This window comes from Trachinotus anak, unplaced genomic scaffold, assembly GCF_046630095.1.
Source record: "Trachinotus anak isolate AG129_WGS33_773 ecotype Australia unplaced genomic scaffold, CSIRO_AGI_Tana_v1 ptg000016l, whole genome shotgun sequence".
Taxonomy (NCBI): domain Eukaryota; kingdom Metazoa; phylum Chordata; class Actinopteri; order Carangiformes; family Carangidae; genus Trachinotus; species Trachinotus anak.
The window spans coordinates 20,817,501-20,832,639 of NW_027273867.1; the positions used below are offsets into that span (position 1 = coordinate 20,817,501).

General features: G+C 38.6%; 1 protein-coding gene across 2 annotated transcripts in view; it reads left to right on the forward strand.

Annotated features, from left to right (window-relative positions):
- The window catches only part of nudcd1 (NudC domain containing 1), a 32,546-nt gene extending 20,619 nt beyond the window's left edge, over positions 1–11,927 (forward strand). For both annotated transcript variants that reach the window (XM_071500235.1, XM_071500236.1), the window contains 2 exons: positions 6,875–7,034; positions 11,414–11,927. In XM_071500235.1, the coding sequence (XP_071356336.1) occupies positions 6,875–7,034; positions 11,414–11,703 (450 nt within the window). In that variant the 3' untranslated portion in view covers positions 11,704–11,927. The remainder of the gene's footprint in view (positions 1–6,874; positions 7,035–11,413) is intronic.
- Positions 11,928–15,139: the final 3,212 nt, after the last annotated feature.

A 15,139-nucleotide genomic window follows, 5' to 3' on the forward strand; every position in this document is an offset into this window, starting at 1 on the left:
GTTCCGCATGTGTATGAACATGTGAGTGTATACAGGTTTCTGTGTATGTATGTGTGGACCTGTCCTGCATCCAGGAAGCCGTTACCATTCTTTTCTTCACGTCCCACCCTCATTGTATCCACCTTAATGCTTCAGTCGCTCGCCCACCTTTCTTTAAAAACCTTTCAGCTTAAAATTGTGGCATCTTCTATTATTTCGACACCTTTGCCAGTGCTCTTCTCTTTGGTTCTCATCCCAGCTGAAAAGACAAAAAATGGTTTTAATGTGTGTTCACCAGAGGAAGGCTGTGAGTCGTATCCGCTGGCCATATCTGTAATACATTTTACAAAGGAGCTTATCTGTACATCTGGTAACTGTAGCTACTGCAGGCTTTGGCTAAGAAGGCTGTAAAATACACGGAGGCTATTCTTTGTAAAGAAAATTTCAAACTCTTTGAAAACACTTGAAAACAAGTCTGCTATAAATTATTATGTATAACACAATTTTTTTTTTTTGTTTAAAAAATGGATATTATATTTACAGGTTATTGAACATTAAGCACCAGGATATGCAGATATTAGTTGAAAGATCATTTTGGTATCAAATCATGATTTGAAAGATAACTTGCATAACTAAAAGTGTCATAACAATGTAAAAGTTTGACTTTTACAGCTTACACAGCAGTAGTTAATTAACATTAATTAACTCAGCTCATTCTTGAAGTTGGCCAAACTGCAATAAAGTGACTCCTGGCTGTTGTCTGGTTAATAAGCTCATGGTGTTTGTATTATTTACTTATTTACATATATTTATGTATTTACATTCTGTCATTATTACCAGAACCTGCCAAAGATGGAGCTGCTCTAAATTAATGTAATACCACATTTTAATGTTTAAATAGCACTGAGTGATGTTAATTATCCCACTAATAAAATATCTTAAAGGTCCCATGTTGTAGAAGGTGAGATTTCCATGTCTTTTTTTAAGAAAGCTTTATTTTTATTGCACCAAATAGTAAAATGAGATTTGCTGCATCTCTCTGCATTTTTGATAAATAGTAAAAATAAAAACGACAGCATATTAAGAGCATCAGCATCATAATTTGATTATAAAGCAGGTGTAGGTGCTGTATAAATAATGTGAAAGTGTCAAAACACTCAACCTACAGAGAAATGTACACAGCCTGTATTCAGAAACTCTGCCTTGGAACAAGCTGTCAGGACTTCCTTAATTTTGTGATGTCACAACTATGCAACTTCACATAAGACACAGGACAAGTGTAAAATATAGAGCCGCTTAATAAAAATGAACTAAGTTAGTCAAGTGTTGATCCTTCTCTGGCTGTTTTGAGCCCTGGTGGAACTGAAATAACAAGCAACTGCATTATTTTACCTTATTGCATTCATGCAGAAAGAAAAGAAATTTGAGATTATTGGTAAAAATTAGGGCTGTCAGCATTAACGCGTTAATTGCGATGAGATTAAGGATCGAATGAGTTAGAAAATTAAAATATAACTTACTCAGAGCTTGTCTACAGATAAATAAATTACCAGACGTCTTCATAAATACACACGAGACATGCTAACGTTAGCTTCTAGTTCAGACAGACTGACGTTTATGTGTTGTCAAGCAAGAGAAAACTGTTCTAAAATGCAAATGGGATTGATTGCAATTTACTATTGAAATTCAGCGATTAATTGAATTAAAATGAATCATTTGGCAGCTCTAGTTAAAATACATCTTTCCTACAAACACATCTTTACAATAATCTGGTTTCTTCTTCCTCTTTGAATCAAAGGGCACTAACCGACACTCTGAGAGACAGTGATTGCACTGCAGTCACATTTATGACCAGACTGAATGATATTAAAGGTCATCCTGTCTGACTTTTATTTGATGCAACTGGTTTCTTTACAGTAAAAAAAAAAAACTTTGATGCTTTTAAAAGACAAAGTTCAGTGTTCAAGAAAGATTTGAGTAAATAATGATTTGTCCTTTTTGCTATAGAGCCGAGTGCGTCACAGCCTTGTAAGAACATGACAGCAGCAATGACAATGATGACAGAGTTGGCATTTCAGGTATTATTACAGTCATCTGGCCTCTGTGTACAGGTGCATTTGCTTTTGATTTCGTAATGACAGCTTCTCATTTCCTGTCCTCTGTCTACAAAGCCTATAAACCCTTTGATAAGAAGAACAGAGTATACACTAAAAAAGCTTTTTCAGACTGACAACAGGTACAAATAATTTATGCTCAGTACTTGCCTCTGCTGAGTATAATTGTACTACTTTATATTGTGTACATCAATCGTGCAACCTCAACAACAATACAACATATAGTATCTTACATGGGCAACTCTGTCTGTTGAGATATAGTTGAAAGCTTCAGGAACAAGCTAGTTAGTCAACAGTTTTTTTCATCGCTGCTGCTCTCAAGGTGAAATGGACACTAAAGCTTAAAGTCTTGTTCAGTTTTCACCCAAACTGAAATATCCTCTTATCCTATTATTATTATTATTATTATTATTATTATTATTATTATCATCATCATATCTCTTTAGCCCATGTTGCTGCTTACAGCTGAACTATACACTATACAGACTATACATTGGCACTGCTGGCTGAAACCAGACCCTCATTAAAACATCACAGGGGGCTGGGGGCATGATGTTTATATTTATGTGCATGTTCACAGCAGTAAGTATTTTATCTTTTTGTCACAACAAATGTGAGTTTGTACTCAGTATTCAAGTTATCCACTAATAATATGTGCCTGCATGTACATGATTGGCCAGCGCAGTGCCTCACTGGATGATGTCCCGTTGTGTTGCAGCAAATGCTCAGTCATGTTCAGCTTTTTTTTTTTTTTTTAGCCTGCATTGTTTTGCTCCTCTTAAACGTCACTAAACCAGAACATTTCTTGCATTATAACGTGTAAAGTGAATTTCTCCTTGCTACTGCAACTTCCATGTTGAATGAAGATGTAAGGATAAAACAAATCAACCAAATCTAACATGAATATGATGTAAGACTGAAAGCTGAAATGAAACAAGATGGCACTTCAGTCTGATTAACGGGCTAAGATCTCCGACATCGACTGTACACATAATACAGTACAACATCTCAGTGGCTTTAATATTTAGCTTCTCTTTGATTTGATTTGATTTGATTCATGGATCTACATAATTACACTAAACATTTACTTCCAACATGTTCCCAAGATGTTAAGACGTAAAATAGGATTCCTCTTATGAATTGCAAATTGTGTAATTATACAGGCAGATGGCACAATACCGCCACCAGATGTAAAGCAGACATAAAGACACCAAATGGCATCACATGGTCGCCCCATGTAGATGCTTTAATCCATTTAACAGTCAGAAAGAATACTTTGCTCTGTGCTAGACAATTGATAGACTTTCCTCTGTGTCCGGGGCTTCCACAGTCTTCATAAAAACCCTCTTGCACTGATCTCATCTTTGATGTTTTTGGGGTTTTTTTATGAATGAATAGCAGATCTTGTGTTTGCAGATAATGTAAGGAAACAGCAGGAATTCAGATCCTGGATTCAAAAGTTTAATCTGATGCTCTGTTCAATCCCCTTCACTCAATAATGCTTTTGTAAAGACACCAAAGCAGAGTAGAACAGAGATTTCCCCAATGTTATTATCCTGTTTAGTTAGTTTAGTTTCAATTGCCCTGACTTACACGAACAGTCTGCAACAGGTATCTGAGAGAATTAGCAGGCCACAGGCTGTTGGAAATGGTGTGCTGTAAAATAGTGAGATAAAAGCCCCATGATTGGATTCCTTCTTTTTCTCAGAATGTGATCATTAACGAGCCACAGGATATCAGAGGAAATCGTTTCATTTTCAAGACCCAGGACTGTAGGCAGAGCCTTGTATTAGTCATACAATAACAATTCTTAGTCACTGACTTTGAAAATGTCTTGATGGGAAAAAAACCCAAATAATCCCAGAGGATCCTGAGGGTGTGTAATGTAATTCTTAATAAAGGTGGCACAGAGTTGAGTTTGCTGCCAGATGTTAGTTTCCAGTTTCCATATGCCTTTATTGAACAATAACTGTAATATCAGAGTCCACGCTCCCACTCCCACCCAGAATGAGCATCTGTGAGTAAGGGCAAAGACTGTTATTACTGTGTCAGGTGTAAGAAGCTGGAAGTGAGGTAAGTAGGTTTTCTGAAGGTATAAAACAATTTATCCATGAGATTGTATTTACTCTTTATAAGGAGGACTGTGCGTGCCAGGTTATTGAGCCACACTCTTTTCTATTGGTGCCTTGTTTTCTTCTTTCAGTGCATCAGCAGCAACTTCCTCAAAAAACAGAAACATTGCGGCTCAGAGAGAAATGAATATTAAATGGTTTCTGTTGCAAATGGACTTTTTAAAGACACTTTTTGGAGCATTGTTATGTGATCACAGCATCGTTAAATTATTCTGATGATATACGTTTTTGTTTGTGGGGGAAAAGAAAGTTGAAGTTGATTTCAGCCACCTGTTTTCATGGGGGAGGAAGAACTCCCTTTTAACAGGAAGAAACCTCCAACAGAACCAGGTTTAAGAGGAGAAAGAGAGAGAGGGACCAGGAACAGCTGTATGCACTATAGGTAATGGTGTTATCAATAATAATAAACTGTTGTAGTGGCAGATCTGGATCCTGGTGCTCCTGAAACAGAGATACCTGTAGAATGAAGAGAGAGAGAGAGAGAGAGAGAGAGAGAGAGAGAGAATACAAAGTAAAAGCATATTCCTAAATTATCCAAATTTCATTAGCAAATCAATATTTAAAGTGCATTGTGGGTTAGTCCACGAGTCTGGAGCATAAAATTGAAAAGCAATCGCTAGTGTAACCTTGAGAGTCTTTCAGTCTCAGGTCTCTGTTCTTGGCTGACAGACAGGAGAGGGACATGATGTGGTCTTTGCTGTTGAAGCTCGTCAATCTCAAGGTTCAACATGTTGTTCACTCTGAGACCACAGTTGTACAGAGTGGTTATCTGAGTGACCGTAGCCTTTCTGTCAGCTTTAACCAGTCTGGTCAGTCTCCTCTGACCTCTCTCGTCAACAAGGTATTTCCTTCCAGAGAACCGCTGCTGCTGTTTTGTTTTTCCACTATTGTGAGTAAAAACTCTGGAGACTGTTGTGTGTGAAAATCCCAGGAGATCAGCCTGTCTGAGACCAACAAGCATGTCATAGTCAAAGGCACTGAGGTCACATTTTAACCCCTCATTCTGATGTTTGGTGTGAACATTAACTGAAGCTCCTGACCTTTATCTGCATGGTTTTATACATTGCACTGTTGCAGCACGATTGGCTGAGTGTGCAGAAAACAGCTTTCCTCAGTGCAGAGAGGAGCAACAAAGCACTGAAATGATTTAAGTCAATTTCATGCAGTGCAGTTATTCTGCTTTTGTCACATTTGATTGTTGTTTAGCTTCTATTGTTCATCACAAATCATGACCCAGGCGGACCCCGGCGTCATTGTCAGTTATCAGGCTCTACTAAGGTACGAGTGAACGTCTGCCACACACTGCAAACACAAATGGCAGGAAAATGAGTTTCAGAGTGGAGGAGTGATGGCTTTCTGAATGGCTTGTCATTGTGCACAACCATCAACCACCAACATATGGGCTGGTTTATGCTGAATTTTCAATGCCTGTCAAGTGTGTGTTGAGATGGGGAGGACAGCGCTGCCTGACAGCCTCTGAGACATGCTGGCAGTTGGATTCACAGGATGTGGGTCGACTCTGAGCGAGGGATCGGTGTGAACAGTCACATGTCGAGAGGCGATTATGTCACAGCAGCGGTCATTTTCTCTCCAAAGCAAATGGAGTCAGACTAAAATAGCAGCAAAGCGTACACAGGCAATTACGTCAAGCACATTCATCAGAGTGAGCCGACTGAGGGGCTCATACATGGACTTTTATGGCTGTTATCACAAACCATTCAAAAAGGCTTGTTACACATTATGACCATGCTGAGTTTGAAGATGGAGATCTGCCACAGATGGGAATCTTAATGATACTGAACCAAGCAAGATTTTAACTGTTTTTTAATCAATCAACAAAAAGGATAAAAACATAAACATAGGAACAACTTGCCTGTAAACTTTATTCATCCCAAGCAGGGATATTAAGATGTGTATAATATGCAAAACCAACCAAAGTCCAACACAGACAACAAAAAATGTGTTAAATTGACCAATAAATATGTAGATATGTAAGTTAGTAATGAAATATATATAATAAATAAAGGATAAAAATAGATGGAAAACAGGTCCAGGAGTGGCCCCATAACTGATTACAACAGGAAATCAATTGACAGGCTGTTTAGACAATAACCAAACTGATATTTCTGGCATGAGTTGTGTTTTTCTCTCTTCTGGATCAAAAGACCTGCCCTGTTTGTCAACTGTCCTCCCACATTCCTGCATTCAATATTTAATCAGTGATCAAAAACTGGAAAAAAGAAAATACAATGAATTGTGTTTTATGGAATTTCACGTCCTTGTGAGCGTAGATGCTGCCTCAGTTGTTCATATTCACCGTCTTGCCTTGATGTTGTTCTTCTCTGATTGGTTTGTTGATAGACTATTGATTTTGAGGTTTTTCTTTGGTATTTTATACCTGCAATCACGAATCAATCAACCTGATAAACTGTGGGTAAGACATAAGGATTATGGGAATGGTAATTCAAGCATTGCATTGTACTTGCTTTAGACAGTGAAGGAGGAGCAGAAGAAATCACCTGTAGTATAATTAGAAAGTCCCAGGTGTGCAGGCCCTGCAGGCCCGGAGCTCCTCTCACACATCTCTGAGTCGCAGAGGGACGGACTAACTTTAATTCACACCTGTACCTCCTGTCTGTCTCTCTCCAGGTGAATCTAGGCAGCCATCAGTACCTGTTCACAGTTGACGTGAACCCCTCTGAAATGCCATGCCTGTGTCTCCGACATGATGTGGATGCCCTGGTGTGGCAGCCGCGTCCCGACCAACCCAGTAACATGTGGGAGCACATCGCCACGTTCAACGCCTTGGGTAAGAGTTTGAAAACTTTACAGTACAGTACGTGCTGTTTGAAACAGTATCTCTAAATAAAAAAATACCATGAGACACAGTGTGTGAATAATAGGTGATGTACAGTAAAGGAGGCGCAGAGTGAACGTAGAAAATAAAGACCAGACTGACCAAACTACAAAAAAACAAGGAGCTCATAGATTTCTGCATTTCAACTGCTACCTTGGATGTTGATGGATGAGGCTGTGAACTACGTAAATAACTAATCGTGTCAGCTTTGTCTTAATTAGGTCTTAATTCTGGCATTAAAGATACATTTTCATTGTAACTCAGCCGTATCTATCCTGCAGGTCTTTGCAGGTATCTGCCGTCAGCTTCTGGGGTCTGGCTTAGATCCAGCCATTAGATTTTATTTCAAATCTCACAGGGCACAACTGAAACACACCGTCATGCCTACCTGAGCTCTGAGCAGGTAAACTTGACTTATTCAGTGCATTTAAATAACCAGTTTACTCAGAGAAGCCAGGTTATGAAGGTAATCAGAGAACGCGTTTACATGCAGCACGTCAGTAATCGCATTTCTTCCCAACCCCGACCTTTTTCTTTGGAAGCCTGGCTTTTTTATTTTAACTAATTGACAGAAGACGCTGCCTCCTCACTTCTTTTTTTTTTCCACTTTGTGTGTGTCAGAGCAGACTGACAGTGCAGAGAGGACAGGCTGACAGCTTCTCCTTGCAGTGTGACAGTGTGCAAATTTAAAAGTCAAATGTTTAGTGGTGGGAAAAGACTTATTTAGACTTCTGGAGGACAGTTTGTGTCAGTTTCAGTTCTAGTCTGACTGTCTTTAAATACGAGAAATTGACTGTGTGTAATTTGCTGTTTTTACATTCAGCTCCACTGCAGCTCTCCCATTGTTTGAAGTCTTTGTCAAGCATATGTACAGACGATTGGAAACCTGTATAAATGGCAGAGAAATCAATCTCTTCCAAGAGGAATTTAGCAGGAAATCTATCTCTAATCCCTTATTCTGATTACAGAGACCAGGCTTTTTGTTTACATGACATTCAAAAAAATCATTTAATTGAGTGCATGTAAACACACTGATTTTAGTTTTAGTTGTAATAGAGACTAAACACTAAAGACTGTATGCTGGTTTCCAGGTAATGTGTGTAAACACAGAGGTTGTGGCAGGAGAAGTCCAATCCCATCCAATTATGATTGATTGCTTAGTTTTAAAGGCACATATATGCAGGTAGTCCTGGGGCGAGGCAACAGAGGTGGACAATTGATGCTGTTTTTTTTTTTTTTAAATCTAAATGGAAAATATAACTCATTTATTATTAACACCGGGAAAATATCTAAACTTATCAAGAGTCATGATGTACAACAACTACTAGCATTATAACTTAAACATAATATCTCAGGCAAATACTGCAACTCACACTTGCACTCAGACAATCAACTGTTGCTCAGAGAGAGAGCCCAGGGTTCTGCAGCAGGTAGGAAAAGGAGCTTGCACTTGTACTCAATCCTCCTTCCTGCTCCTTCTGAGGCAGCTCCTTCTCCAGAGCTGCTCCTCACAACAGTTGTCCAGTTAAAAAAAAAGACCTGTTGCTGTGGTAGAAAATCAGCTTTGTCCACCAAGGAAGCGCCTCAGTGCTGATTGCTCTCGCTCCTGGTGTCCTCACCTCCGCTTCAGTATGAGCTCAGTCAAACATCTGCAGAGCAAGCAATGAAAATGTAACGTCACCACTTACACACTGCAAATGAAGCAGGGAAAGGATTCATCCAGAAATTTTATCACTCAATGATAGGATGATAAAAACCAGCTGTATTTTGTTTGTAAGTGTGACAGTCAGATATTTTGATTTCATCGCTGTAAGATGCTACAAAGACACTAAACCACCATCTTGAAGGGAATGTCTCTCTACAGTGAGCAGAAATGTGCATCACATCACCACCATCCACATGGCATTCATACATGTGTTGGTAGACTGCATACAACCAAAACGAGCGCTCCCCAAGTGGCCCGAACACTCCTTAGGTCCCTGTAGGATCTGTGAAACATTACATTAGCCCCAGTGTGTGGGAGCGAGTTGAGGTTAGTTTGAACAGTATTCTCAGCGGACGCCTTTTCTTCATTTACATTTTTGGTGAATCATGACAACTTCAGCTGAATTATTCATTCTTCCAGCTATTAACTTTGTTTATATCTAGTGCTGCAGTGGGTAGATGACAGAACATCCTCACAGAGTTCACTGACACCGCTTGTAGCCTGCATGGACACAAAAAGAAATACATGAAAGTTGTTTGAAAACAGGTTCATTAAGGGATCTCTCTCCTACACTGCACATAAACCCTGATATGCATGGTAACTGGATTATATTGTGCCTCTTAGCTTAGCAGCTGACTGATGTCTTCAGGCTGTTGTGTTAATTTAACTCCAAAGCACAAATCAAACACTTCTTCCACTTCTAGAGCCTTGTCTCTTTCAATCTGTTTCTATTGAATTTATCTGCTCATCTCTCTTTACTCAACAATGGCCTCTGCACAAGGTTTTTTTTCCATTTTCAACTTGACATCTTCATTTTTCAGTTTTTTGACATCATCCAATTTGAGAGTGCAGACGGATCCCGGTGATATTTTCAGAAATTATTTTATTGAGAGGAAAACTGACTCATGTATGTCTGAAGTTTTAAGTAAAGCTTGTTTAGGTGCAATAGAAAGAACAGTGTCATTAGTGTAAATAATTTTATCCTTGCACATGAATGAGTGTCTAATAAACCAACATTTAGGGACTCATTCAAAGTTTGCATGTAGTCTGAGAGGTATTCTGCATGAAGCTCAAAAGATGAATTTCAGTGTGAAAAATGTTTTTGAGAGAGTAGAAATTATCTGATTGTGCTGCCCGAGGCTGTGTCGCTTCATTTCGTAAAACTAACCTTGTTAGCCTTAGCTTCTGTTATTGAAATGCTCCGTTGTCAGATGGGAAATCTCCGCACACAGGAAGTGGTTAATCAGATTTTAAGAGTAAAAGATAAACTGTTTTTCAGCAGTGATGGAGCCCTTCGTCCAACAAAACCTCAGCTAAATATGAGGGTTCTGTGTTCAGTTCAATGGTGGTGAAATTTAAGGCATTTTCCAGCTTTTACCAGCTTTGCCATATCTGTCTCTATGAAGCTCAACATTGACTCATTTTTTCCCCCATAAACTAATGAAATCATCACCTGATTGTTTCAGTGCTAATGTCTGGCTTTATTGATGCATGAAATCTAAAGAGGTCTTTTCAGTATATGTAAATTTCAAACATGTATACCTCTGCCACTGCAGTGCTACATCTGTCTAATTCACTGGCTCATTCATTGCACCTGTGCCTTCTGTATGTGAGTCTGCTGCAATCATGAATCTGTAAGCACCATGAATTGATTGAAACATTTGCTGCAGATTTAATTTTTACATTTTTAAGGTTTAAGAGCTTTTTGATTTCATCTACTTGACAGATTTTTGAGGATTTCAGCTACCTGGTTAGCTTTTCAGTAGTTCAAGTCCTCTCATCCACGTGTACCAAAGACAAGAGAAATTATTCTGTTGTCACTACTGTAATTTAAAGCTGCCAATACACAGCGTTTCCTAGTGAAGTGAAACTACAAACCAGAAAATCAAACACATCAACCTTGTGGTGCAGTGGAGGCCTAAAGTTTAGATCCATTAGATGCCCTTAAGCAACGCCCTGATACCCCAACAAGGGATGGATGTGAGTAATCTTTTATTTTCTTACTGAAAAAAGTGGTGCCACTGATCCAAGGCATTCAAAAATACTGTATTTGCCTGAATATAAGACAATATATTTTTTTTCTGGTATGTACAGTGAATTTGAAAAAGCTGGGGCTGAATTTTATTCAAGGACTAAACATTTAATGTTATGCAATATGCACAACATTGGATATTGATATTATTTAAAAGGTATGTATGCCAGAGCTACATCTTCAGAGCAGATTGGAGGCTAAAGGGAGTCACTCTAACACAGTGGCAAGACGGGCCGGGGCTAGCTGGTTAGCATGCTAACATCCGTGATAGAAACAAGAGTTAACATTAATGTAGTTTTCCACCTCTGGAGACAGCTCTTGGTGAGTAAAGTAATGAAGTTTTATACTGAACTCAAATAGTTTCTTCTAGACTGGTAAGTGAACAGCTGTTGATGCTAACGCTAGCTATGTAGCAGTAGCAAAACTCACAGGTAGCTCATTTAAATGAAAACATTGTCCCGCAGGGAATTTTGCATTATGGTATCAGAGTGTCAACAAGTTGAGCCTTTCTATCACAGAAACTGAAAAAAACATCTATAAAGGCACAAGATCCTCTCCGCTTGCCTCTGATTTGATCTCTGTCTGTTTTCATAGGCTACGTCCAGGCCTCCAAACGGGATAAAAAGTTTGCAACCTGCGCTCCAAACTTTTCCTATGCGTCACTGTGCGAGTGTCTCCGCCGGGCATTCATCTACCGGCAGCCGTCGCCGGTGGAGACCGTCCTCTTCAACAGGAAGCAGGGTCGGCAGGTAGGACAGGTTGCCAAGCAACAGGTGGCCAGTCTGGACTCCGACAAACCAATCCTGGGCTTCAGAGCAACCAATGAGAGACTGTACATCCTGACCTCCAGTAACCTCTTTGTTCTAAAGGTCAATAATAATTAGATTTGGGACTAGTTTTAGACTTTCATCTCATCAAAGTGCGATCATTCCAAAATGAAGATGTGTTGTCCTCATTTTCATCTGTCTGTGATGAATTCTGTCATTGAGTTCTCCTCAAGTTCTCAGAGATCAACAAGTAAAGAACCATGTTCTGGACAAATTATGATAATAAACTGTCAGGAGCTGAAGTTTGTAAGTGGATGTCAATGATTAAATAATAATCAACACACTGGTCTCTTGTGAATCCCATTTTATCACACTGGAGGTTTCATAAATATACGTTTCATACATGTAGTTCCCTGTTAATGCTCACTGCATTATTACACACATTTGTAATTCCATGAATTCCGGTGCAGAAATATAATTGTACACATTTCTCTGAATGAATGACGGATTTACTGAAGGCTGGCTGTGTTGCAATGATGGCTGATTGTAGTATTGTGTCAGATGGTCAGTGGAGGTGGGGGACGCTGAGGAAATCCCTCTTCTTGGCTTATTTCACAATCATCTCTGTGGAAGTCAGAAAAATTAATTTCCATAAATTTCCATAAACATGTTTCACACATTACACTGGCTCCTGTTGCATTAGACTCAGTCTTGGATGAATCAGTTGGACTTGAAGCCCACAATTTCAAGATGCCTCAAATTCAATCTTTTTTTGGTGGTGGTAAAGGTTTAAATCTCATCCAAGCTATGAGTATATTTACAAATGCTGCAGATGGCATCTGCTGCATTTTTCCTCTGAGCTATTAAACCTGAGTGCATGTGCTACTTAAAAACCACGGATAGATAATGGAGAAAAGTTCACATTTTAAACTTTTGTACATTAACAGCTGCAGAATGTGTTTGCTGTGAATCCCCATTATGCCGAAGCCAAAATTTTACCCGTGAACAAGCATTCCTGCCTTGTTTCTTAAACAGGGACGTTTTCTTTTTTCCATTTTAAAAAATCCTAAAGTAGCCCACTCACCCAATCAGCCAGCTAGATATGAAAAGATTCAACAGACACTAATGGATTTTTTTTTTGTAAAAAGAATAAAAGATGGTCCACTTCTTCTCTATATTTTCTTTGATTGTAGCAAGAAAAGCGTAGAGAGATATAACTTGGGAAGAAACTGTTTTGAAAAAGGGCTTAAACACATTACCTTTGACTCCTGAAAGAAGCACATTCATATCAGTGTCTTTTCATGTTCAGCTGGAGGTGACAATAAACAGAAGCCAGCCTGTTGGCGTTCACTGTTTGGCAAAACTCGCAAATATTCAGAAATTACAGGAGAACTGCTCGAACCGGTTTATTGATCGAGCTCGAAATTGTCAGCGATGTGTGAACTGGAACAAGCAAAGAGCAGTGCACGTTGTCTTGTAACTGTGGTGCGATCCCCATCAACTGCCTTTACAATTCAATGGTCTGTAATTTGTGTCCTCAGCTCCCCCGAGTCCTACAGGTTTCTTTCCCCTGCGAAGCCACACTATAGGCTGTGAGTAATCAGCTTTATCTCTTTTCTCTGTCATTGTGGGGGTTTTTTCGGGAAGATCCAGTTTTACTCTGTTTTGATTTAATTATTTGTGTGCAATTGAATTAGACCGCACTGCTTGTTTTTATTAGCCGCACCAGCATCCCTACATTACTTGAAGGCGGCCTGTCAGAGCCACTAACGTCTCAGAGGATGAGCTCTGTGTTTACTCAGACGCAAAGGGGAAAAAACCATGTTGTCAAGCCGTCAGACCACAGAGAATTGGATAATTGAAGATAGTTACAGTCTGCACTTCCCAAACCTTCATTTCACTACTTTCAGGCAAAAGTCGTTTGTCTTTAAAAGTAGGCTTTTTGAAAAGTTTGTTAAAAGAAAATTTTCAAGATTGACAGACACATTTGTTTTCCTTTTTTTTTAAAATGTATTCAGTCCTTCTAAATGAGTTTCATTGGCTGCAGGGTCAGGAAACTTGATCTGACTCTAAATTAAAATCAACGACACACAGCTGCCTCATATTTCACCACCGGTGTTTGAGGTGTGCAACACAGGAACACGTTCAGTTATCCAGCACAAGATATAGAGCATCAAAACTGAGTCATATAACATTTAACATGCAGATGAAGTTAATTACATTTTTTAAATATACGTAAGTTAAATCCCAACTGAACAACAGTACTGTACCACGCAGTGCAACAACGATATAGGGACAGAGTGACAAAACAATACAACACTGCATCAACAGCTACACAAGTCAAACTGCTTCACATAAATAAAGAGGGTTAGGGTTATGACAAAATATAAAACCAAAGCTAATATAAAAAGGCACATAAATATGATTTTAGATTAATAAAACACAAGATAAAGTAAGATAAAACTGAATTAAGAGAAAACTAATTGTAGCACAGAAAATGTGACTCAAACTTTAACTTTATAAAATGTAAGCAGAAAGGTTTTAGGGCCTTATTTAAGAAAAAAAGAAAACAAAGTGGAAGGAGACCTCAAGTATTTTGGAGTTTGTTTGAGATGGTTGGTCTAGTATAGTCCATAGTGAATGCTGCCACCAGCCAGTGCTTTATAAACCAACAGTGTTACTTAAAATCAATATAACAACAACACATCAATCACAACAACAGTAGAAAGAAAAGCAAGAGACAAAGCAAACAAAAGAAGACTGCCACAGCTCAAACTGTATTAATCAGTGATTTAATTTATAGCACAAAGAGCTGGCGTGGAGCCGCCTCAGTGTGACGCCATGACCTGGGTTGAAATGTTCACCTGAGACTCCACATAACAGCTGGTGGCCACTTGTCATCAGCCACCAGCTCATATTCATCTCATCAGACTTTGGGCATCATGCTGTGGTCAGAGCTATGGTCACGTTTTTGGAGTATGTGTTACGTGTTTGCACATAATAATCACAGACCACAGTAATGTCAGTGCAAACTAAAACCACATTGTGGCTCATCATCTGCTGTTACTTTATTATGAGCTTGAGACGTCAAATCCAAGAGAGTCCAGGCAGATACAAACCAAAGCGGGTTCATGGTCAGATGCTAAAATATGTAACTCAGAAATGTTGGATGTGGAAGAGAAATGTGAATAATTTGGAATAATGATAATTTGATAATAATAATAATAATTTTGTGTACAGACCTAGGTTTATATCGTCAATCGAAAATGACAAAAACTAGATATGAAAAACATTTTTGTTAACTGAAATAACAATAAAAACAAGGCTTATTAACAAAAAAAACCTAACCAAATTAAAATAACTAAATAAAACTAAAATTATAGAGAACATTTCTCTAATTTTTGTCTTTGTCAGTTTATTTCATACATAAGCCAAATATTTTTGGTGGATATGAAATCTATCTTCCAATTTTTTAGCTTTATTTATTACACCATACTTTTTCTGACCTTTTTGAATCTCGTCCCTGACAAAAAGAAAAAAATAAAACTAACTG